Source organism: Sander lucioperca, chromosome 1 (genome assembly GCF_008315115.2).
Source record: "Sander lucioperca isolate FBNREF2018 chromosome 1, SLUC_FBN_1.2, whole genome shotgun sequence".
Taxonomy (NCBI): domain Eukaryota; kingdom Metazoa; phylum Chordata; class Actinopteri; order Perciformes; family Percidae; genus Sander; species Sander lucioperca.
In genome coordinates this window covers 41,136,284-41,161,977 of record NC_050173.1, presented here as the reverse complement: position 1 = coordinate 41,161,977, position 25,694 = coordinate 41,136,284, and the positions used below count along the sequence as shown (strand labels likewise).

Here is a 25,694-nt window from a genome sequence, read left to right as displayed (position 1 = left end):
AACAACGGTTACCAACAAAATAAGTGATCAATCTGTATTCATATTGTGGAGCGATTCGCTCTTGAAATACAAAAAACAAAAAACAGACAGGATTTATAGTCCCTCCCTGTTTAGTAAACCAGCCAATTTACCGTGGGATTTATCAAACTGAATAAATCCCGCCCGCACATAAACATTGTGTTGTAAGTAAGACATCTGCTGAAAAAGTTATTGTATTCATTAGCATGATTGCCGTTTAGTTCACAAACATCCAAAACACCAAAGTACGAAGACATAGCGGACCACCGCAAGCTTTTGTATTGAAAAGTCGAAGCTCGGGAACGGCACCAGCCGGGAGGGCATGAGACGGGAGCATAGACTGTATATTAATAATATATTACATTATTATTAATAATAAATAATAATAACAATAATAACAATAACAATAACAATAATAATAATAAGAAGAATAAGAAGAAGAAGAATATGAATTTAATATACAGTCTATGGACGGGAGGGCATGAGACGGGAGTTCTCTTTTTACTATGCAGCCATACCCGACTCTAATAAAAAGGCAGAACGCTTCTTGTGGGGTCGAAAATCCAGCTGTTCCACTAGCTGCTCCCTCCAGAGGTCTGGAGAACTTCCGTTGTGTAATCTGGATCTGCAGGGTTTTTTTGTTGCATTTGTTTTCGGGGTTTGTGTGCTTTTCTTTTTGCATCGTTTTTTATTTGCAGCGCGTTTGTGTATTTGGTTGTGTTGTGTGTATTTGCAGCACATTTGCTGAATGCTGTGCATGTGTTGTCAAATTAATGAAGTTGTTTTTCTTTTTGCATCGCTTCTTTTTTCTGGGTTTGTGTGTTTTTCTTTTTGCATCGTTTTTTATTGTTTATGTATTTGGTTGTGTTGTGGTATTTGCAGCGTGTTTGCTGAATTATGCACATGTGCTGTCAAATTAATGAAGTTGTTTTCTTAATTTGCTTGTGTTTTGTCTATTTGCTTGTGTTTTCTTAAGTTGCAGGGCGATTGCCCCTGTCGGCCACCGTAGGTTGGTATGTTGGTTTGTTGGTTTGTGAAGTGTATTTCACTGCCCCTTTGAAAGAGAAATTCTTTAACACAGCAGTGATGACAGTAAAAGCAAAGGAGAAAATCAAGGGCAATTATACCACTACCATTGAAATGACACCTATAAGTTATTTTCAAGAGTAGTAAAAAAAGGTTTTATATATCAGCATAAATTAGCCAAAATTTTTTTTTAAATATGCAATTTAGAAACAGAATACCAGTACTTACAGCATACATTTGACTTGGTCCCAGTGTTATAGCTGGGCATTCCAAAATACTTGTCGAAAAGATGGGGCCATCCGTTATTATCCCCTGGGAAAAGAAAATAAGACAGACAAACACAGCGATTACAACCCAGAATTTGTCCTTCAAAACAAGACATTTGTTATTAAGTATAATTTGAGGTAGTTCCGGTGAAATGTTCCACTCTGTCAGACAGTACAGTTTGTTCCTCTCGCTCCTTGCTCTTTTGTGATACACAGATCTTTTCTGTGTAGCTGTATGCAATATTAAGGTCACTCTGTTCCTTTAAGATAGCTGTACTGTAGGTATATATACATTAACAAATATCTTGTGATTGGCTTTGCACATACAGTAATATAAGCAATTATAGACAAGATTAGTGCTTAGAATCACCCATTAATCAAATGTAATACTGACTGCTTTTGTTGCATTTAAACTTGTATTTTAATGTCCATTCAAATGTGTTAAATGTATCAAGGCAACATATTGGAAAGGACTTTAAGTTTGTGGGTGAGTCCCAGAAAACCAAATGTACAACATTGATTTTTGGACCCCCACCCCCTCCCCATAACTGTTACTTTTTGTAACTGATAATCCAACATTCATATCCTCCTTACACCGTGATTTGCGAGCAGGGCGGAAGGTGAGAAAGGACCCAGTTTGAACTTCTCTCTCTCACTCTCTTTTTATTCTTGACACAACTATTTCTGTCACTTTTCATGTGAAAAACTGCGTGCAACACTATGAATGCCTTCTAGGAGAGAATGTGTCATTAGGGGCCGAGCAGCGAAGCTGTGTGGGCCCTATTGTTTTTTTTTTTGCCTGTATTATTTCTTCTTCTTCTTCTTCTTCTTCAGCAGAAATTATGCCCTGCTGTTACCTTGTAACAATTTTGAAGTCCATCACTCAACTTCCTAAACCTCCTCCCACATGTTTGTTTCAATTGACACCAAATTTGGGCAACTTCATCTTCAGACTGTCCTCTACAAATGTACCATTCAAATTTTTGATTTATCAAAAATGTTGCCCACAGTGCATTAAAATGTTTTACAGTATACAGTAGTGTATACAGTAGTGTATACAAATACTGCAATTTCTTCCAATCTAAATATTTTATGTTCATGGAAAAAAAATCACAACATTTGAAGATCATTGTAGATTTGGTGTGCAAATTATCAGAATTTTATCTCAAAAAGTGAATTTTTTTTAAATGTTTGAATTGTGTCCACATCTACACATTGCAGTCAATGCAAAATAGAGCATCTTTAAACATCAGTTTGGTATTTATTGATCTTTTTGAAAATAACTTACAGACATCTCTATGTTGTCTTAACCAAGTACACAAATTCTCAGAATTTTCTAATAAGAAATATTTTTTTTACAGTAGCTTTAAATTCAGCATTTTCACACAAGCCTGCTCCTTGTCTACTAGGTGTTGCGACGCCACTTATGCATCACCCAGATAATAGCTCCCTGAGATCAGAACCTGCCTGCATCCTCAATGGTTCCGAGTTCGAGTGCCTGGTGTTGCAAGATGATCATACGCATATCTAATCAGGCATTGTGCTGTGGACAACCGCCCTGCATATTTTTTTATGTGTGTCTGCATTAACACACCTGATTCTGATTAACAATCAGTCCAGTTCCAGTTTAGGAAAGTTATGCTATTGAGTCAACCAAGGCTGACTCAATAAAATATAGCCCAAATAGCTGGGGGGTTTATCACCTTTGTTTTTAGCTCACTGAGATCAATGTTTGCCTGGACCGGAAGATTGCGAGCTCAAAGCACAACGGTCACAATGTCACATCTTATACAAATTCAGCCATTGTGCTTTGGACACCTTCCCTGCAAGCTTAAAATGCTCAGCCCTGACCATCGCTGCGGAGCAGCTATAATTATACCTGTGTTTAAATGATATTGTGCCTTGTCACACATTATAACCACCTCTGCAGATGTTCGGAACAACTACTTTTTCAATTTCCTGAAACTCCATCCACTGAGGAAGACTGTGAGTATGTAGTTGAAAGCTTGTGAGTACACATTGAGTTAAGATATTTTCACACTCTACTTTAAATGTCTTGCTTTGTTCGGACAACAATTCAAATCACAAAGATACTTAGCTTGCTTTAATATAAAAAAAGAGAGAATCAGCAAACTCTCACCTCACCTGAAACCATGTTTGGAGAGTTTGATTGAAAAGTGACTTACATTTTTTTTATCAAATGTTGATTAATTGACAAACATGATTATTTTCCTCAACATTTCAGACCATTTACAAGAAAAAAAAAAACATGTCAGACCCTTGATCTGAACCATACAAGAACTTTGAATGCACATGTCAAACTTGAGGTGTGCTAATCCCAGGATAGCACAGAAATGACTCAGCTTCTACTTAAATCCTTTTGAGACTTTAATGCAACGTTTGAGGTGGTCAAACCAAACTGCTGTAAAAGCCCTTTATCCTTCACTGGCAGACTCGACATACATCCAAGTCCAGATTCCAAAGAAGACTCTTCTAAAGTGATTTTCCAACTGTCCATCAACTTTTCTAAAACCCTAGTGTTTTACAGTAACTTGCAACTTGAGCCAGAAATGAATCCTTAAAACACTATACTGCTAGTCTGTCTCAGGTAACTGTAATTTCATCTGTATGAGCCAGCCATTTCATGGATACATAAAGCCTCTGCTACATGTATGTATATGTATACTATGTATTACCATAATGGTGGAAATTAATGTGTGGTTAGAAATCAATCATGAAAACTGAAAAAATGCCCTTGCTGATGATATATAAAATAATACTAATAAAAACTACAGCGATTATGACAATAATCACACCATCCCATCACTAACCAGACTCTTGTGTGGTCTGGAGGAAGGGCTTCTTCTTTTTCATAAACAAGGCTCTTGGAAAATTAACTCATTGAATAAATAATACTGTATTGGAGATATAGCCTAATTATTTTATCATTACAGTTTGAATTCCTACAGTCTTAACATTTGTAAGATATATGAATCATTCAGATTCAGGGCTCATGGTGAAATACAAAGATTCGCCCCAACAATCACTTGAAATAAAGCACAATGAGAGTGTATTGATTTAAAAGGCAAAGACCATATGATCCGCATGTCAATTGTTCACATGGTACTTACAATGGACTACATGGTGTGAAGAGTGTTCTCGACACCAATTAAGGACTGGGACTTTAAAATCATAATTGTCCGACTGACAATGCCTTTTTAAATGTGTACAATGTAGCTTACAGCTTTCATCTTATAGCGGGCTTAATTGACAACTAAAAGAGTTTTTCATGGCATTAGTATAATGGAGCATAACGTTAATTGGGCATACCTGTCAGTGCATTACAATTAAATCCTGAAGTATCTATAAGGGATGGAGCTTTCCTTATCTTTGAGGTTTCAGTTTGGAAACCAGGTTAATTGACCAGGTTATTTTTCACTTTTCTGAAGAGGACTTTGGTTTTACTTCAGCATTAGTGTAATATCTCTTGAATATACAAACTAAAAGTCTACAGCCACATTAGCAGATCTGTGAGGCTGCACTGTACTTGTACTGAGCTAACTGCTTTGAACTTACCTGAGATTAAACATTAAAGGATCCCAAACTTTATTACAATTCACCCTAAGGGGGACATACTGTAGATATCGGAACCAAAATTATAAATAATTTATAAGAATACTTGTAGAGATATTTCACTCAAAACCATAAATGCCAACCTCATGGTGGCACTAGAGGAAAAATTAGGGGATCTCCAAAGTCATTAGCAGCCATCATCTAAGAAACATGCACTGCATAAGTAAGAAACAAACAAAGTCTGTTTCAATGAAAATCTTCTGTTGTACTAATTAGAATTTGGACATTCTCCAAATGGGTGTCCATGCTGAGTAGCTGGATGAGCTTCTTGGATTTGCAGCCAAAATGCTACTGAAGTTTTTAATCATTTGCACTGTGGCCACATAAAAAATACAATACAGACCCCAAATTAGTAAGATGCTGATTCACACTGGCATAACTAACCAGATGCCCTCTTTGTGTTACTTTGGGTTATTTTCAGTGGAATTTCTATTTAACAGAGAGAGGCAACTTTGCACAGGATTAACAGCACAGATGACTTCTGCCATTATTACAAATCACAGGAGGAACCAAAGTTATAGTAGTAATACTAGTCTAGTGATTTGGGCTAAAAGTAGGCTGAATTATAGTTGGAGCAATGTTTCGATGTGTGGGTGCTTGTATTGTTTGTATCACAAGTGTGTATGCTACAAGCTTGAGTCAAAAAGGGAAGTAGCAGTTGATGGCAGTAAAAGGTAACAATTAGCCAATAAAAGAGGTGAATAAGAAGAACGCCATTGTTGTAAAGAAAGCAGGTTTCAATATATACAAACAACAAGAAATTTCAAATGTTTAGTTGTGTACAAAACGGTTTGGTCCTCAGGATACAATGTGATTTGGTGGTACAGGTTGAAATAAAACAGTGTATAATAATGAACAGGGTATTTTTAAAGCATGTGGAATTTGGATCTCAGTAGAAAAACAACAATATTAGCAGCATAACATGCATCCTTATTTATTGTATTATTAAGCCATGCAAGCGGCCTGTCCCTGACGGCCCACCACTTCAGACTGAAATATCTCAACAACTGTTACATAGATTGAAAATATTGAATATTTAAGCCTGCTTGAAGATAAACTGACTTGCGGCGATTCCCTGACTTTTTCTTTATTGGATGGATTGTCATGAAACCTGGTACAAACACTCATGGTCCAGAGGATAATTTGCATAAACTTAATACCACTGACCTTTCATCTAGCACCATTATCAGGTCATCATTTTTAGTTTGTCCAATACTTTGGCTTACAAAATACCTGCAAAACTAATGATACTCTGATCAGCCTCAGCAGTGCTTTATGGTATGTAGCAAATGTTAGCAAGCTAACCTGCAAAACTAAGATGGCGAACATGGTAAACATCTTTTAAACATCAGCATGTTAGCGTGTTCATTGAGAAAATGTTAGCATGATGATGTGAGCATAAGTACAGCTTCACAGAGCTGCTAGCATTGCTGACCTTTATTCTATTATTATTGAAAAAAAAAAAAAATGTATAGCCCGACATAATTGGAGACACACACACACACACACACACACATACACACACGCACACACACGCGCTTTCTCCTGAGGTTTGTCACACAGTGCCAGCGGTCGCCGGTAACTAAGAGTGCTGGGGCGTGAAACCCTGCCCTCCCTCTGTCATTCACTGTGCATTTATGTTTATCGTTTTACAATTCGTTGAGTAGCAGTTCTTCAAAAGGCAATGGGAGGTCCCCCACAGTGTGACTGTGATTTGTCGCAGTGTGGGTGTAAAATGCAAAACTCACAAAGCGCAGTTGCTGAGCATACTGTATTCCATCAGCGTTAAAAAAAAAGCAGCTATTATAACAAGACAGCACTCATGGCACCAACTGATAAGCTTCCTATTGATGTGCGTTTGGATATAGGACACACATTTCAAACAATGAGAAAAGTGAGCGATACTGAGGAACTCTTTCTAGTTAATAATGAGAGTAAAAAATGCAGAAATCTCATTTGCAGATACAGGTCTAGGCCAATACATTATCTGATATCATACGTCCATCAGCATAATGCTGAGTTTGAAACATATGCTATGAAAATAATAAGATAAATAATGGAGTTTGCATACAAGTGTGAATGGTTGTTTGTCTCTATGTGATACAGTGGGGCTTGAAAGTTTGGGTACCCCAGGTAAAAATTTGTATTAATGTGCATAAAGAAGCCAAGAAAAGATGGAAAAGTCTCCAAAAGGCATCAAATGACCGATTAGACATTCTTATAATATGTCAAAAAAAGTTAGATTTTATTTCCATCATTTACACTTTCAAAATAACAGAAAACAAAAAAATGGCATCTGCAAAAGTTTGGGCACCCTGCAGAGTTTATAGCATGCACCGCCCCCTTTGGAAAGCTGAGACCTGACAGTGTCATGGATTGTTCTCAATCATCGTCTGGAAAGACCAGGTGATGTCAATCTCAAAGGTTTTAAATGCCCAGACTCATCTGACCTTGCCCCAACAATCAGCACCATGGGTTCTTCTAAGCAGTTGTCTAGAAAACTGAAACTGAAAATAGTTGACGCTCACAAAGCAGGAGAAGGCTATAAGAAGATAGCAAAGCGTTTTCCGATGCCAATATCCACAGCTCGCAGGATTGTGAGAAAAGCAAGTCAAAACCCACGTTTGACTGCACGATCCATCCAGAAAGATCTGGCAGACACTGGAGTTGTGGTACACCATTCCACTATAAAGAGATACTTGTACAAATATGGTCTTCATGGAAGAGTCATCAGAAGAAAACCTTTTCTACATCCTCACCACAAAAATCAGCGTTTGAAGTTTGCAAATGAACATATAGACAAGCCTGATGCATTGTGGAAACAAGTTCTGTGGACCGATGAGGTTAAAATAGAACTTTTTGGCCGGAATGAGCAAAGGTACGTTTGGAGAAGAAACGGTACAGAATTTAATGAAAAGAACCTCTGTCCAACTGTTAAGCATGGGGGTGGATCAATCATGCTTTGGGGTTGTATTGCAGCCAGTGGCACAGGGAACATTTCACGAGTAGAAGGAAAAATGGATTCAATAAAATTTCAGCAAATTTTGGACGCTAACTTGAAGCCATCTATGAAAAAGCTGAAGTTAAAGAGAGGATGGCAGAGAAGGTTTTGCCATGGCCTTCACAATCTCCTGACCTCAACATAATTGAAAATCTATGAATAGACCTTAAAAGAGCAGTGCGTGACAGACAGCCCAGAAATCTCAAAGAACTGGAAGACTTTTGTAAGGAAGAATGGGCGAAGATACCTCAAACAAGAATTGAAAGACTCTTGGCTGGCTACAAAAAGTGTTTACAAGCTGTGATACTTGCCAAAGGGGGCAGTACAAGGTATTAACTCTGCAGGGTGCCCAAACTTTTGCAGACGCCATTTTTTTGTTGTGTAAAGTGTAAATAATGGAAATAAAATCTGACTTTTGACATATTATAAGAAGTCTAATCTGTCATTTGATGCCTTTTGGAGATTTTTCCATCTTTTCTTGGCTTCTTTATGCACATTAATACAAATTTTTACCTGGGGTGCCCAAACTTTCGAGCCCCACTGTATAAATAAAGCTACTAGGACAGCACTCCAATTTGATAGTTTATTGGCACACAATGGACGTTTTGGGCAGCGCCCTTCTTCAGCGTGTGCACGTATAGAATAGAATACACTTTATTGTCCCAGGGGGAATTTGTCTTGCTACAATCTGTTGCTTCACAACATAGACAAAAGAAAAAATATTCTAAAATCAACATAAACATAAGATCAACAAAGCGTCCTAGGACACAAAAGGACACACATGACAGCAAAGACAACACAACAGCCTAAGAATTAACTTTACATTACATGTCATTTAGCTGACACTTTTATCCAAAGCGACTTACAATTGCTATATATGTCAGAGGTCGCACGCCTCTGGAGCAACTAGGGGTTAAGTGTCTTGCTCTGGTACACATTGATTGATGTGTCGCAGTGGGAATTGAACCCGGATCTCCCACACCAAAGGCATGTGTCATATTCATAGCTGTCTTGTGTGTGCTGACGAGCCTGCGTTTTAGCTGCAGTGTTAAGTTGCCAAACCATGCTGTGATTCCATATCTGATAATGCTCTCCAGAATATTTGCATCCATGAAACCACAAGCCTGAAATGGATGAGTGAGTTTGCTCTTGATTGGTGATGACATTTTAACCTGCCCTTCCATTTCCGTCCCCCAATGGTCCCCCCAGGTTTATGACAACACGGTCTCACGGCAGTTTGTGAAATGGTTACGTTATTTTTAATCTATTGATTCGTGTACACGGACACGTTTATCTTGTTTTTTCGTGGTGCACGTAATGGGAAGCATCTATACAGAGTTGGGTTTAGGAAAAGAAGAACGGGGAAAGGAAACATCACACGCGGGACACGATCCCCAGTCTCCGGGGTGAAAGTCCTGTGTTGTTTGATCCATCCACCACCCCAACCAACCTCCCTGCGCGGATTTTCAGCATTTCATACTACTCGCTACCATAGTCGTGCTGTGATCACGAAAGATGCTTCCCATTGAAATACATTAGTTAATAAAATGTGCTGAACACCATGAAAAAAATGAGATAAACGTGTCCGTGTACATGAATCAATAGATTAAATAACGTGACCATTTCACAAACTGCCGGTTGTTTAGGATCATGTCAGATTTTATAATGTAGTCATGGCTAATGAGATACAGCTATTTCCTGATGATTGTGTCTTTTGAAGCACATCTTCCTTTTAAGATTAGTTCTTGTTTGATCATGATAATGATAGCTCCCTGGACTTTGTATTGATTTTCATATTGATTGGTATAACAACAATTCATTTATCTCTGTATCCTGATTATAATGAAAGCTATGATGGAAACTGCTATGATAAATGGATCCTCATGCTGCATGAAAACGTGCTTTCCTTTATGGATTCTATCAGTGTAGTTCTGACTGAAGCAACAATGATGCCTTTTATTTGGTCCAAAAAACACCTTACTATGTGATGCAATCCAATGCAGCACCACAACAAAGTACAAAGACTGTTGTATGTAGTGTATAGAGATCAAACAGTATCACAAGATACACAAAGAAATATCAAAGTACACAGAAATATTTTCAGACAGCACCACAGTTTTATCACATAAATACTTTTGTTTTAAATATTCATGCAGCATATTGGTTCATAGGCACAGCTATTGTGTGTTAATGTCATAAATGCCAAAGCAAAATGAAACAATGGCAGCAATTCTGTTTGCTTTAAGTGCATACAGGCACACATTATAATACAGTAAAGTATTGTGTGTTTAAAGTGACTATAATCAATACTTTTTTATAATAATGTATCAAATGACGATGTTTTGTCCTTTACTCTCACTGCTCTCATATCGTAATTTTAAGCCATAGCAGGCAGCTGTTTTTACTGAAAAAGCTCTAAAAACTCACTGCTCACCACCTGCTTAGCACCAAAAAGCAGACACAGTAAGAGTCTAGCTGGTAAACAGTGGAGAATTAAGGATCCAGATATTTCCCTCAGATGTTGGTGGAGACCAAAAAAGAGCTAAAAGAAAGTGATTAATGGACTTTAACTCAAAATATGTCAAAGTGGTGTTCACAACTGGTTTATTATGCAACTCACCTCAGATTTTTAGAGTGATGTTTTTATAAGATATTTGTCAGTTGTTGCACTAACAAGCTGAAAGAAGAATTGGGCAAGAGTCAAGAGATGCATAAAGCACGACTGGTCAGTGAGTTATTGAACTTAAATCTATTTCCCATTGTTGTCCCTTAAGGGTTTCTTGCAACTCAAATTACATCAGTCATCCTCTTATGTTTTGTCTCCGTTATCCTGGTCACCTAAATAGTTCATTAGGATTCAGTGTCCATGAGGATTCTTGGTCATGTTTACAAGTACATCAGACAAGAAGAGATTGCCATAGGGGTTCGATTTAATCCTTAGTGGATTGTTTACACCTTGATGTCACGTAAGACTAATTGTGCCATTAAAGCTCCCGTTAGACTGTATTACTATTCCTTAAAGGGATATTTCACCACTGGAAAGATGGATATGTATTAAATTGGGTCATTTATGTAGTAGAAATGTGAATTTTTTTAGAAGTTGGTGCCTTCTAGACCGAGATAAGCTAGAAAATGCATATTTGGCTCATGTGGATGAAAGACAACAACTCCCAGAATGCACTTGCTTCGCTTCCCTACGTGTCCACTCCCAAGCCATGCCTACCGGTTACAGACATTCTCTTAATACATCCATGACATAGACAGAGGCAGTCAAGTCAACTCAAGTGTATTTATTGTAATTTCAACCATATACACGAAACGTTTCACTGTGGCTCACTTGGTGTTACACATTTAAAATATATAAAAACGACATTATATAAAAACTAGGGCTGTCAAAATAACGCGTTAATTTTGATTAATTAATCTGAGAAAAAATAACGCGTTAAAAAAATTAACGCAGATTAATCCATTCTATATTGACGTTTGCATACAGACGAAAATCTAGTGCCACTGATAAGTCTGCGCTTCTCTCTGATGCTCTGAAACAGACATTACAGGCAACACAAACACCGCTGCACGTGATGCTAGTTAACACTATACTCAACAGCAGCTAACGTTAGCCTACCGCTAGCTAGTTAACACTACACTCGACAGCAGCTAACGTTAGCCTACCGCTAGCTAGTAGCTGGATTAAACATGGTTACAATGCTGACAGCTAACGCTAAACAGTGTAAAGTTTGACTGTGTTTTACTGTAGAGGATTCAACACCGGTATGTAACAATCTGCAGCTACCGTCGGAAAAACAACACAGACGGTGTGTTCAATGAAACTGGTAAACTACAGCTTCGTGGTGCATTTGAAGTTATTGTAAATGTCCTTTTCTTATCTGGTTGTTGTTTTTGTCGTTCAACAACAATTTACTAGTGAAATAAGTTAATGTTATTGTTATACATTATTATTAAATCATTTCATTTTGACCATATGGCCTTAGCAATAAACAAGCCGTTCTTTAATGTCACCAACTGTTTTTTAGTACCCTTTTTTTTCTTTTCTTTTTTTACTTTCGGTTCAAGCACCGTTAATCATGTATGCAATTAATTTCAATTAATTAATTACAGAGTATGTAATTAATTAGATTAAATTTTTTAATCGATTGACAGCCCTAATAAAAACAACATACAAAACAGGCTACATTTAGTGCACACACATAGGCTCCGTAAAGTTCAGCTAACACATTGGTAGCATTAGTGCTTGGTGGGCTGTAAACACAGAGTATAAACACAGCCGTGAATTTGGGTGGAATGTAGAATGGTCGGCATTTAACAGTCACAAACTCCACCAGCGGTTAGCAGTAGTTGGATAAAAGCACCCCATTTCTGCACCAGTCCGTGTCCGTGTTAACACAGCCCACCTCCACGAGTCTTAACCGACAGAGCAGCATCTGCTCTGAAGGCTAGCAGGCCTGGTAGCTAGATGGCGGAGTCCGGTACACTGTTGTTCAGCCATGTTTCCACAAAAACAAAAACACTGCAGTCTCTGAACGTTTCGTTGAAGTTGGATGTAGTCCAGTTTGTTGTCTAATGAGCGGACACTTGCAAGCAGGATGGATGGGCCGGCTAGCGTTAGCTTACCACCTAGCTCGAACTCCTGCCCTCGGTCCGCGTTTCCGCTTTTGATGTCCCCTTACCTGGCTACTGGCATCGAGCGACACCGCAGGCTGAGGGGCTGGTCTCCGTAGCAGGCGAAGCTCGCATAGTGTGTAGAGTATTCCGTCTGTAATAAAGTTTCCTGCATATTCTCCGATCTGAACCAATGTATCCCGGTGGTACACATGTGCGGTAGTTTGAATGCACATAATTGTTGAAAAAGTTTGCTGCTGAAAAGAGAAAGCCTGTTATTAGCTTAGCTTCAAGATGGCTGACACTGGAGTCACATCGGCTAGTGACAGTCCCACCCCCTATGGGCGGGTTTGAAAACATGCAGAACTCGCTGGCTGTAGTCCAAAGCCTCTGGGCAAAAATGCCTATGATGATGCTAAATGACGATTTTTGCGTCATCAGAGGCTTTTTTCCACACTCACAATACAGAGAAGGCTCGCCTCAGGAGGACATGAGGGAGGGAAGCACGGTCATTTGAAAATACTACCGGGTATCTACTGATACAAAGATTAATACTAATCGGTGAAGTATCCCTTTAACGTCAAATATTTCCTGTTGAAACAGGAGAGTGATGGATCAATCTTAGGTGCCAAAGCAATGTTCAAACTTCCGTTATTGAGAGAAAGACATTTTGATTTGATACAACAGGCATGCTTTTCCTTTTTGGATTATTTTAGTCAACCATTGGCAAAGATGTGAATGACACCTCAGTCACAATCACACCTAATCGCACCCAGAAGTGCATGCACGTCAACTCAGCGAATACAAACATCAGGTTTACACAAGAAGACACAAAAGACAATGGACAGTTTTTTGAGTGCACACATAAAGGAATGTTAACCTGGTTATTGAAGTTTACAGGAATGTAAATCACACCTAGGGCTGGGTACCTGATTCAATACGTGATTAAGAGGTTACAAAATAAAGAGGTTAGTAAATGATCGCTTGGCCTTGGAAATAGCACTTGGTTACTACAGGTAGTACGCTAGTTAGTCCAACATGCTAATGATTGCAACTTAAGTTAGAGCAGATAAACATACTGTGGATTTGTTACTTTTACTAATTTGGTTTTGGTTTCGGAAAGGCTGAAAATATAAACCTGCTTCACCATGAGGAGAAAGTTTGAAAGACATGCTGTGCCAAGTTACGGTTGCTGCGATTGGACAATCTGTTTGGGAGAGGGATTTAGCTAATAGTCAATGGCATCATAGAAAGTAAAAGACAAAATACAAAAAAAGTTTTTCCTTTTTTGGGTTTGCTTCTTTATTCATTTGTGAATCTTCAAAGTTGTAGGGTGGAAGGAATCTACATTTATGAAACCCATCCCCGGTTAAGACCCCACACAGAGAAAATATAGCTTTTTACAATTAGTCACCAACACCCAATGAATTGCAATATTATATTTAGTTTATATTATTTTCAGTCAACAGTGTACTTAGAGTGGAAGAAAACCATAGATGTGATTCCACGGTTTAATATACCATGGAAGTGAAATTATCAGAATTTCACTCAGTCACTTTGAACTTTGGCTTCAAAGGCAGATTAATTGGAGACTCATATTATTGTGATGATATGCATAAGTTAAATAGCACAAACAGACTGATGCTCAAAAAAAAAAAAAAAACACTGATTGAAAAACTGATGCCGCCATTGCGGTTCAGAGATCAACAGCCACACTGATACAAAAGGGGGAGCAGGGAGGAACAATCTGTGGGAACACTGTGATGTAGCATTCAAATGGTGTGGTGTACCTATTTGAAGTCGAATTTAAAGAGATCCACATGACACGCCTGCAGACAGACAGGACTTGGAGAAATAATAATTTCATTTCAATTCAACCATACAGTATGTCAGTGACTTAAACAAGGTAGAATTAGGCTTCACGCTCCTCTGAGTGCTGGCATGTTAATGTGTTAAAATTAACCCATTTCAGATCTATCAAAAGAATACAGAATGTTCCTAGGAACATTCTAAACTAGCAACAGCCCTGAATTACAATTACGCAGTGAAGTGGTCGCTCCAATCCAGGTGCTCACTACCGGGAGCCCCTGCTTGTTTTCAGTCAAGAAATCTCATCAAGCACTACCTGGGACAGGACAGCAGCAGTACTGATGTATGCGTCCCAGGGGCTAGGACTGCTAATACAGGGGATGTGTGTAACCATGTCTTTAACATTTCTAGGACCCAGAGAAAAGTCAGGTTTTCTCAAGTGCAAACATGATACATGCTGCTTGAAAGAGAAACATTTGAAGATGAATTGGGCAGAGGGCTATTCTATACTGTATGTGCAGGGAAATTTATTCATTTTCAGCCAGGAGCGAGTGGGAGCACTTGCATCTTTGATAACCAAGACACTTCTAACCTATAGGAAGTGCCTTTTCTTCTCCATGCTCTATTCTATTACATTCAAATTGTTATTTCTGCAGGAGAAAGCATTTGTTAACACTGGAACAAAGTAGCCCAAAGCTGTTGGATAAATCACTTCCCAGCAAGCATGTCGTCCACTTTGATGTTTATGCCTACTTAAAAATGATCACCACGGCACAATGGGATTGAAATGAGGCAACTGTTTAACCATAGGACCTGAAAAGGATGACTATATGGCTTTCCTTATTCTTCCCTGAACCTGATGTTCTCTAGGAGGATTAACCTGTAAAGACCAGTGTCACACCTGCAAACTGATCCACAGGCATTAAGGTTTAGCACAAAAGAGGAATTCATTTTTGGAACAAATAAACAGTGGGTGTTTGCAAAGATTGACTTCAAGAGATCAGGTTTTGCACTTAAGCCCTTTTCACACAGTAAGCTTAATTCAGAAATGTTCCTGAAATTTTCGATGTCCGGGTCATGTTTACACTGGAGCTTATATGCCACAAAATGGCAGAGTGGCAAATTCATTCTGCACAGCATTTGTTTGTACAAGAAAAAAGTTTGTGAATGGGGATTTTTTGTGGGTCTCCATCTCGTGCATAAATTTGCATGCATGTATGGATGACGCAATACAAATTCCTTTAATTCTCACACTATGCCACTGATACACAGGTGATGGTAATGCGCCAAGACATCCAGCAATTCGTCAGGGAAGATAGTAGACATGGATGAAAACAATGATGGATTTAAGTTTAATGAGGAAGGAGATGCATTCAACATACCAAATGATCATTAACAATGCTTCCCTCTCTGTGACAACGCATAAGACAACAACACGCTTGTTTTATCCTACTCACTTTGAGCCTATATGAAGTTCTCTTTGCTCAGTAATTCCCAGGGGAAAAACATTTTTCAACTTTCAGATGTCTGAATGTTTTGGCTTTGATGTCCTACAAACTCTGACAAAAAGCCAATGTTGCCTGAGTGATGATGATGCCTGAGCCATAATGGAAATTGAGAGTATATATGTTGCCAGCCATGGCCAAATATTTATCCTAAGTTTTGGATATCGGCAGTAACAATGACAAACTATTTACAGAGCCATGAGATAATGCACAAAAAAATTCAGAGCACATGTGAGCAGACTTTAAATCTAAATGTCATGTAAACCCACAAGGCTGTACATGGCTGCCCTATACTAATAACTTTTTCAAAAGCAATTTGTTTAGGGGCTACATGGTTATTTACTATGTTTTCATTACTATGGTTTGGGGGCTTGTGCAATATTTTTTGCAGAAACAGATATCGCATTATAAACCACATAAACTCACAGCGAACATTAATCAGAATAATATATTTTTTAAAAGGCACCAGTGAAAGCAACAAACAAAGGTCTGTGGACATCTGTGGACGCATTAATCAAAATTTAGGTAGTAATATAATTGACCTAACAAGGCCAGTAAGCAGGTTTATACTTAAAAGATGTAGTAGAATAGAGTTGTTAAAGCAGTAACGAAAGTACAGCAGTAGTGGAAGAAAAGCACAGCACAAAACACATGCTGCCCTTAATAAATCTATAGTTTTCACAACATTAGAAGGCCACACTAAAGGGAAGGAACAACTGCAGTGTTTTCAGTGCAACACCAGAATTTCTTAAAAATGACAGTTTGTGCCGCTTGAATCAGTTTTTCAGGATTTTAGGAAAAGGAAAAGCTTGGGGGAAAAACAGATTCAACAAAATGAAAAGAGTGACGTTCTGCTCTAGGTAATTTTGTGCAGGAGAGTGGAATCAAATACAGAAATTGCCTTATTTGTAGGCGTATGGCAAGGTACTTCGACAAAGGTAGATGCCAAAATATATTTTTGAGAGGATTCACAACCTGTACCTCTTGTGTATTTCTGAATGTTTTACACCAGTTGAAGGAGAACACTGTTATTAATAAAGTTTTGACTGCATAACCACACCAGATAAAGCGTATGCTCAAGATAGTTATTCCTTTAGTGCAGTTTCATCCAACTTTGCCACTGTATTTTTAATCTCCGGAAAGTTGCTCCACATCGGGCTGACTTACCTGAGCATGCTGTTCAGTTTACAGTGTGGAGAAGGATAAATGACACTTGCCACATTCATCATAATTAAAGAGCAAATCGAAGGGACCACATGGAGTGTGTAAGCTTAAGGCTTAACAAATGTGTTAAATGCAACTCCTTTCTCATAAAGTATTTGGAAAAGCATGTTTATATATATTTGAAATCATGCAACATTTAGATCCACCTTTGCTTGTGGTATTCTTCTGTCTCACCTTTCTTCAGTGCACTGCTGCACTTCTTTGAGCATTACTGTTGTCACCTGTCAAGCACTGATATAGAGTTAAAACGTGTGGTCAAAGTACAAACAAAACAGGGAGCCACTTGTAAAAAAACATTGCTCCATAGCACTACACGGACTCCACATTTAACACCCTGCTTTTGGCTTAAAAACACCACCATCACAAATTCAATCAAATAATAATTAAAAAAATGCAATCAAAACCACTTGGGTGTATGCAAAATATAAGTCCAAACCACTACCAGGCAACATAGATTCTCTTTTTGGTCTACAGGGCAACACTACTTGAGTTTTTCTGAAAGAAACTACCACTGCAATCAGGGCGCTGATTGGCTATTCGTTTCTCATTGGATCGATTGCTTTTTCAACCGAGAAACCACTGTTTCATGTCATGATTCAAAAGTCTGGACCCAGACAAGTGACAGAGAGAAAGCAAAGAAAGTTAAGCTTTTTAGTCCTTTGTACGATTTCCTACGCTTGATAAATTGAGGTCCAGCTCTGTATTTTCATGTTTTTGTACAAAAGGCTCAAGTAACGTGAGGAGGTATGGAAAGTGACGTTTACAGCCCCTCGTGTTACAGCTCGAGCTGGCTTGTAGAGAACAGCTGTTAGTTTAGTCTCGGTTTACGAAGTTAAGTTTCAGTTGGTGTTTGTGTGCGTCCATGACCATAAGTGTTATTTTTGTATTGTAAAGATATTATTTACAGTGTTGGGCAAGTTACTTTTAAAAAGTAATTAGTTACAGTTACTAGTTACTTCTTCCAAAAAGTAACTAAATTAGTTACTCAGTTACAAATTACTATTACGTTACTTTCAAGTCAATTTTGAAATTTTGAAATGCTCAAATGTGACCCCACCTCCACCCCTCTTTAATGGAACTTAAAATACATGTGCATGTTTAATTATTTATGATAAATCTGAATACTATAATGAAATGGACACTTAATACAATACATTATTGACAGAAACAATGTACACAAATCTAAACTATTTTAATGTTGCTGTGGGACAAAGTGAGACTAGCCTCCAATCAAATGTCATGTATGTAGAATATTATGTCTATATAGTGGATTGATACAAATAACACAACACCTCAACAGGCCACAACTGGGCAAAATTAAATTATGCTTGTTAAGCACTATACCAAAAATAAATAACAAATATATACACTCTTTGTAGTGCAAATAATGTAAGTGGCCTGATGTTTATACTTGTGCGCTGGTGTGTGTGTCGAGCCGGCGTGTGTGTGTGTGTGTGTGTGTGTGTGTGTGTGTGTGTGTGTGTGTGTGTGTGCGTGCGTGCGTGTGTGCGTGCGTGTGTGTGTGTGTGTGTAGTGGGTGATAGAGCGAGGGAGAAGTGAGAGAGTGACGGCGATTAGCTTCGGAGCGAGTACCGACTCTAGAGTCATATAGTAAAAGAAACAAAGTGTCTCCCCTGTGTTTTCTGACCACGGTGGAAAATCTGTAGCAGGAAAAGTTAACCCTCTCCTTGATTTCATAACGCCATACCTGTCTCTCTCTCATTGACTGACTCGCTTGTGTTGTTCTTGTGTGTCCGACTATGCGCTCTTTCGAACACCGCCCAACTCTACCTCTGATTAGCTTAACATGACATTTTACTCAACCTCAGCCAATTGTCAGCATTTATGCGCTTGTGTCGTGCACTGCCCACTAACCAAGGAACAACAGTAAAAAAAGTATTAGCCTCTCGGCTCAGACTCAGAAAGTTGGTCCGATGAAAAAAACAGCTTCAAATATAGTAACGCGCCGCATTTTTTGGCAGTAACGGTAACGGCGTTATTAAGATGGTAAGAGTAATCAATTAGATTACTCGTTACTGTAAAAAAGTAACGCCATTATTTATAACGCCATTATTTATAACGCCATTATTCCCATTACTGATTATTTACTTAGATTACCAGCTGTTTATGTAGCAATTTACTATTGAGTTTGTATTGAGTGGCAGCCTTTATCAGGTTGTATAGCCTGTAACATTCCCATTATCGTTTAAAGTCTTCAGTACCTGTTTAGCACTGTAATTGTGGAGAGTTGTTTGTCCCACTTGCGAGTTAACATTGATGTTTTGTTCCCCTCTCCTTGCGAAACCATGCTTTTACATAGTATTATATTAGAAACAGTGCCTGTGCATCTGCATCTAAATTTAAGTTCACAATAAACCCTTCAAAGGATATCCAACTTCCTCCCGTGTCCTGACTTGACACCCCATATTGCTGACTAAGTTCCTTAGAGAGCCATTACAGTTTTAATTAAAATTGTGATGCATATTCTCAAGTCATTATACAAAACACTGTGTCACAGACACTTTTGTACTGCTGACATGCTCATAATAAGTCCATCATCTTAGAAGCTTTGCATTTTTTAAATCACATTTTCCCAATCAATTGTCTTGATGCATACTATTTGGGGAAAGCTTTTTCACAAACCAGCTTAAACTGCTGTGATGTACAGTACATCTGGCTTCCTGAAGTGAGAATTGAATCAGAATCAGAAATCAGAATCAGATCAGAATCAGAATCTCGAACAATTGCAACTGCTACCTTCTGGGCTTCAAGGGGAACATAGTGATTATGTACAGTGTATAGACCACATGGAGGACGGATAAAAGGTCTCTTGACAATATGTGATATTGAAATGTGTTCAATTACGCTATTTATTATTTATTCTGTAGCTTTTGTTTGCTTTGACATTGTTGAAGACATAAAAGGCTCAAAGTGGGCAAGGAAAAGCTTACGGAACAGATAATGGCGTATATGGCAGAGAGGATTCTGAGTTATTGGCTTTATTTCAAGGCATTTGAGAGAGCGTGTTAGATAGTGTTAAAGCATTTGAGTTGTGTGGTCTTAAAGACCAGGGTTGTATTAAAGGCTACTTTCAAAATTGTGCTTACTCAGAAACTTGTGTAATTCTAAAAATATCAAAAAGAAAGAAAAAGCTGTCAGCTGGCTTGCTCACAACCAGTCCAAACCTTACATTTTAACATAACGTAAGATGTCTAATGTGCTTGTCTGTAAAGGTTCATGTCTTGCCTTGCAGTTCCACAGTATTTTGGTTTTAGCTGATCTATTTGTATTTCAGTTGATATCACTTTGACAGTTCATCCTTTCGGTCCTATTGCTGTTACGCTCAAGGGTTGAGGACGACAGCTTCTCATCTTTTGGGACCAACTGTATTGTAAATGGATTTGACCAGTAAGGGGGAAAGTTCAGGAAGACTACAAAAGTAAAATATTGTTAATACTCAACTGAGTATGATCTCGCTCCAACTCATCTGAAACTGTACTGCTGCTGAACTCCACCGACAAATGGGAGGCAACAATTTAAAGCTTTAATCTCCTTTCTGATATATTTTCAAGGAGGAAAGTGGAGGAAAAATCAATGACTATTTTTTTCTGCATGATGATGGAAAGAAAGAGGTTCAGACATCAGTCACTCTGCACTGATGTTCATAGTATGGGATTGAAAATATTCTCAAACTCCTCCCACCAATATGATGTCAACATCAGAGTAGTCTATATCCATGACGTTCCATTTCCGGGATTACTCTGTTGCCGTCGGAAATTCCGCCGGATTACACTCTTTTCAGCTGGATGTCCGTTGGAATTCTAAACTCCGGTCGATTTATGAGGACTATGGTTAACTGCTCCTCAGATCTCTGCAGGGTAAATCCAACAGCTAGCTAGACTATCTGTCCAATCTGAGTTTTCTGTTGCATGACTAAAACAACCTTTGAACATACACGTTCCACCAAAACAAGTTCCTTCCCGAGGCTATTTTGCAGCGGCACCGCACCGCCCAAGACGATTGTGATTGGTTTAAAGAAATGCCAATGAACCACAGCATGTTTTTCTCCCATCCCAGAATGCTGTGTGGACTAGCCAAACCCTCCTTCGCAGCGTTGTTAGGGAGGGTCTGGCAAAGCGAGACTAACATCACAGTGACTGATCAGCTGTTTCCCTTGTAAATTTTGGCTGGCAGCAGAGGAAGAGACAAAGTTCAATCCTGTGAAGGATCACACCAATCTACTGCCAACAACAAACAGGAGAGTGCTGCTATGTTTGAGGAAGCCTTAGACAGGAAGAAATGGAACCAGTGCTATAAAAAAAAAAAAAAAAAAAGCAAAAGAAGATGGAAACTCCTACCATCTGTGTGCAAGGGTCGGGAGCTGTTCAGCACCAAGATACTTTCTGTCAGTGTGGCTCTAACCTCTGTCAGTGCAGTGCAAGCTACACTGACAGAAAGCCAAATAATGGGATGTTACTCTGTGTGCAGATTGTCAGTCTGTGGAGGTCAGCGGGGCTTCCACTTCCATTACACTTACACACATGGTGGGGAGGATGCGCAGACCAGGATGTGACAGGTGGCAAACAGTAACCAGGATGGTTGCAGTATTTTGCAGTTTCCTGTGCCTGTTTTTTCATGCTATTTATTTTTCCCTACCCAAAGGCTGAACTCCTGTGAGGGGCAGAGTAGTTGATGAGGTTAAGTCAGTCGCATCTTAACAAATCACGGAAACATTCTTTTATGGAAAATCTGGTCCACGAAGCTAGTCAAAATAAACTTGGGCTGATGAACCATATATACCTACAGAGCCAGAGGGGGTCACATGAAATAAAACAAGAATGGGAGACTAAACTCAGGCCAGACCTGTGCAATTAATCAAATTTTTTATCGTGATTACAATTTCGGCTACTAACGATGACAAAAACAATGTAATTAAGAAACAAAAGATTTTTTGGACTTCATGTTTTGCAAAGTAAACTCTTAATTTGTCTTGTGGGACAAGTGTAAAGGGAAATATCATAGTTCAAGGTATTCTCCCTGCTGATTTGTTTAACTGTTAAATAATCGTGATTTCAATATGACCAAAATAATCGTGATTATGATTTTTTTAAATAATCGAGCAGCCTTAACTCAGGCACACCCATTTGTAATAAAGTATTCTTAAACAAGAGACTGTAATTGGCGCAAGTTATTTGGTTACCGGAAGCTTGCACAAAAAAACAAAAAAAAAAACAAACATTGTTGAAGGCTTAACATTGCTCTGTCTGCTGGAATAGCATCATGTCTGCCAGACAGGAGGTTTCCTGTTGATAATTGGCTTTTTATATGAGAACTACACAGCATCATACAGCAACCCAAATTTAACCCAAGACACACACCTGAACTTAGTAACAATTAGGTAATTAAGTATTTTCTGGTAGTTTGTTGTGTGCCCTGCATTTTGTTTACAGAGAACAGAGCAATTTCCAGTAGCAATAATCAAGCCTTACTGATGGAGCACAAGTTTTATTTTGTGAATTCTCTGAATTCATTGAACCCACTTAGAACCTTTTATCTTTCTCATCTCCTTTTGTGACACCATTGTCTATTCTCTTTTATACTCTTCATCAAAGCTAGCAAATTATCATCCACCCACATCCCTTCATATGCACATCCCTTCAAAGGACATTTGCCACCCTGCTGCCTTGACTTTCTTTGACGTTTAGAGATTTCTCAGTCCTCTTAAGTGTCTATTATAATCTTGACAGTGAGAGGCAACATCAGGATGACTTCTTGATGATGAGATTCTGCTTCATTCCTTTTCCCACTGACTGTACTTAAAAAAAGGATTTGATAAAGTTATTAAACACTTCACGGAACATATCCGTTTATGGTGCTTACAATACTATATATTTTTTTCTTTGCAGTTTTATTCAAAATCTGTCCTCTCTCTGCCTTTTCCTGCATCTACACAGACTTCAGAGTCACATGGCTTTCAATTATTTATCAGATGGAGGCCTGCAAAATAGTACAGTGAATACAGCAGGAGTCAAGGTGATCTAAGGACTGCTGTGGGAGGAAAAGCAATATGCTTTTAAATGTGCTCCACACCTTTACAGGAATTATTTTCATAAAAGCCATGAGGATTTGACACTTATGAGTGGGACTTTTTTTGATATGAATTAAAGTAGATTATGTTCTACATTTGTTTATCCAGCTTGTTTTTTGAAGTTATAAACTGCGCTCTCAGCAGTGATAACATCTGACTTAGTATGTTGTCAGCCTAATTGGCGATACAGTATATTTCGGTCAACCTTCTGGCTGATGAAGCAATTAAATTGGGAGGCAAGGTATACCAGGTTCTTCTAAAAAGTTCACATCATCCTATAGCTCTATACACCAGTTAAGCCTGCTTTGCAAAGGTGCTGACATCCTTGGTACCAGGAATTACAACTCAGGGGCCAATTAGATTAAAATAAAAAGTTACAATAGATCAGCCACTGCTGTGATAAAATAATACCAGCTTCTCAACTCAAAGTCGCTTTACAGGGCAAGGTAGAAAACAAAACAAAACAAGACAAGATTCAGGCACAGATGAAAAGGGAGGTGGGCGTGGGGCTACGGCTAGGCAGAGATGAAGAGATGGGTCTTGAGGCGGGACTGGAAGATGGTGCGGATCTCTTGGGGGAGGGAGTTCCAGAGCCTGGGAGCTGCCCTGGAGAAGGCTCTGTCCCCAAAACTGCGGAGGTTGGACTTGTGGATGGAGAGGAGATTGGCTGAGGTGGATCTGAGGGACCGTAAGGGTTGGTAGGGGGAGAGGAGGTCAGTGAGGTATGAGGGGGCCAGATGGTGGAGGGCTTTGTAGGTGATCCGGTGGGAGATGGGAAGCCAGTGGAGTTGTTTTAGGACTGGAGTGATGTGGTGCCAGGATTTGGTGCGGGTGATGAGTCGGGCGGCTGCGTTCTGGACCAGTTGGAGTCGGTTGATGTAGGTAGAGCTGATGCCAAGGAGAAGTGAGTTGCAGTAGTCTAGTCGGGAGGAGATGAAGGCGTGAATGAGTCTATCAGCAGCGGGGGGTGTGAGAGAGGGTCTGATTTTGGCGATGTTGCGGAGGTGAAAGAAAAAGGCATTTTAATGACATGGCAGATGTGGGGCTCAAGGGAGAGGGTGGAATCAAAGATCATGCAGAGGTTACGGGCCTGGGGAGATGGGGAGACAATGGTGCCATCGATGGTGAGAGTGGGGTTATTGTTTTTGCTGAGTTGGAGTCTATGAGGAGGAATTCTGTTTTATCGCTGTTGAGTTTAAGGAAGTTATGTTGCATCCAGGTTTTAATAGCTGACAGACAGCAGTTGATGTGGGAGAGGGGAGGATTGTGGGGGGATTTGGTGCTGAGGTAGATCTGGGTGTCATCGGCGTAACAGTGGAAGTCCAGGTTGAAGTGGCAGAGTATCTGACCAAGGGGGAGGATGTAGATGATGAAGAGGAGGGGGTCGAGTACGGAGCCTTAGGGAATGCCTTGAGTGACTGTGGCTGTGGCAGAGGTGTGGTTATGGAGAGAGATGAAGTGGGATCTGTTGGAAAGGTAGGAACAGAGCAGGCGGAGTGCAGTACCTTCGATACCGAGGTCTTTGAGTCTGGTGAGCAGGATGTTATGGCTCACGGTATCGAAGGCTGCACTCAGGTCGAGGAGGATAAGGATGTTGAGGGAACCGGTGTCAGCAGAGGTGAGGAGAGGTGTCATTGAGGACTTTGAGGAGAGTGGTTTCTGTGCTGCGGAGGGGGTGAAAACCAGATTGGAGGGGTTTGAATTGGTTATTAGCATGAAGATGGATTTGGATTTGTGAGGCGACGATAGGTTCCAAGGTTTTAGACAGAAAGGGGAGGTTGGATACTGGGGAGGGAGGAGGGATCCAGACCAGGTTTTTTTAGGATTGGGTGACAGCAGCAGTTTTGAAGGCAGAGGGGACAGTTCCAAGGGACAGTGAGGAGTTGAAGAGGTTAGTGAGGTAGGGGCATAGGACGGGGAGGCAGGACTTCAGGAGGGGAGTATGGAGGGGGTCAAGGGAGCAGGTAGTGGGTTTCGAAGTGCTGATGAGTTTGGAGATTTCAGGAGGGGTGACAATATATAAATAAATAAATAAATAAATATATATATATATATATACCTACATTATAATGACCCAGGGTGACCAATAGTGACAGACCTACCAACCAATCACGAGTGATTTTTCTTGTTTAAAAGGAGTGGTTTCATCCAATACTGAGTGAGGAAATTCAAGGCCCGGCCCGTCGGCCCGGCGTACCATCGGGACCCGTCGGGACCTGTCGGGACCCGTCGGGCTCGGGTCAGGTATCCATGCCTTAATGTTTATGGTGCTGCAACAGTCCTAAAATTAAACTGCCGTCATGATTAATTGTTGATGCATCATTGTATGCAAATTAAGCATGGCTGATGTTTGTGCAGGTTGGATGGGACAATAGTTGAGTATGATGGTGCTTGGGGGAGGGCCTTGAAAAAGTTGTAGCACCGTGGCCCATGGTGTTTTTAATAATGCACTTCAAAATTCTGTAGTCTATTTTATTAATTTTCACAATTAAGGAACCCATTTA

The 25,694-nt window shown here is 39.4% G+C and overlaps 1 protein-coding gene across 1 annotated transcript in view; it reads right to left on the bottom strand.

Annotated features, from left to right (window-relative positions):
* The window catches only part of rxfp1 (relaxin family peptide receptor 1), a 68,182-nt gene that overhangs the window by 28,529 nt on the left and 13,959 nt on the right, over positions 1-25,694 (bottom strand). The window contains exon 3 of the mRNA XM_031317187.2: positions 1,273-1,356. Within this exon, the coding sequence (XP_031173047.1) occupies positions 1,273-1,356 (84 nt within the window). The remainder of the gene's footprint in view (positions 1-1,272; positions 1,357-25,694) is intronic.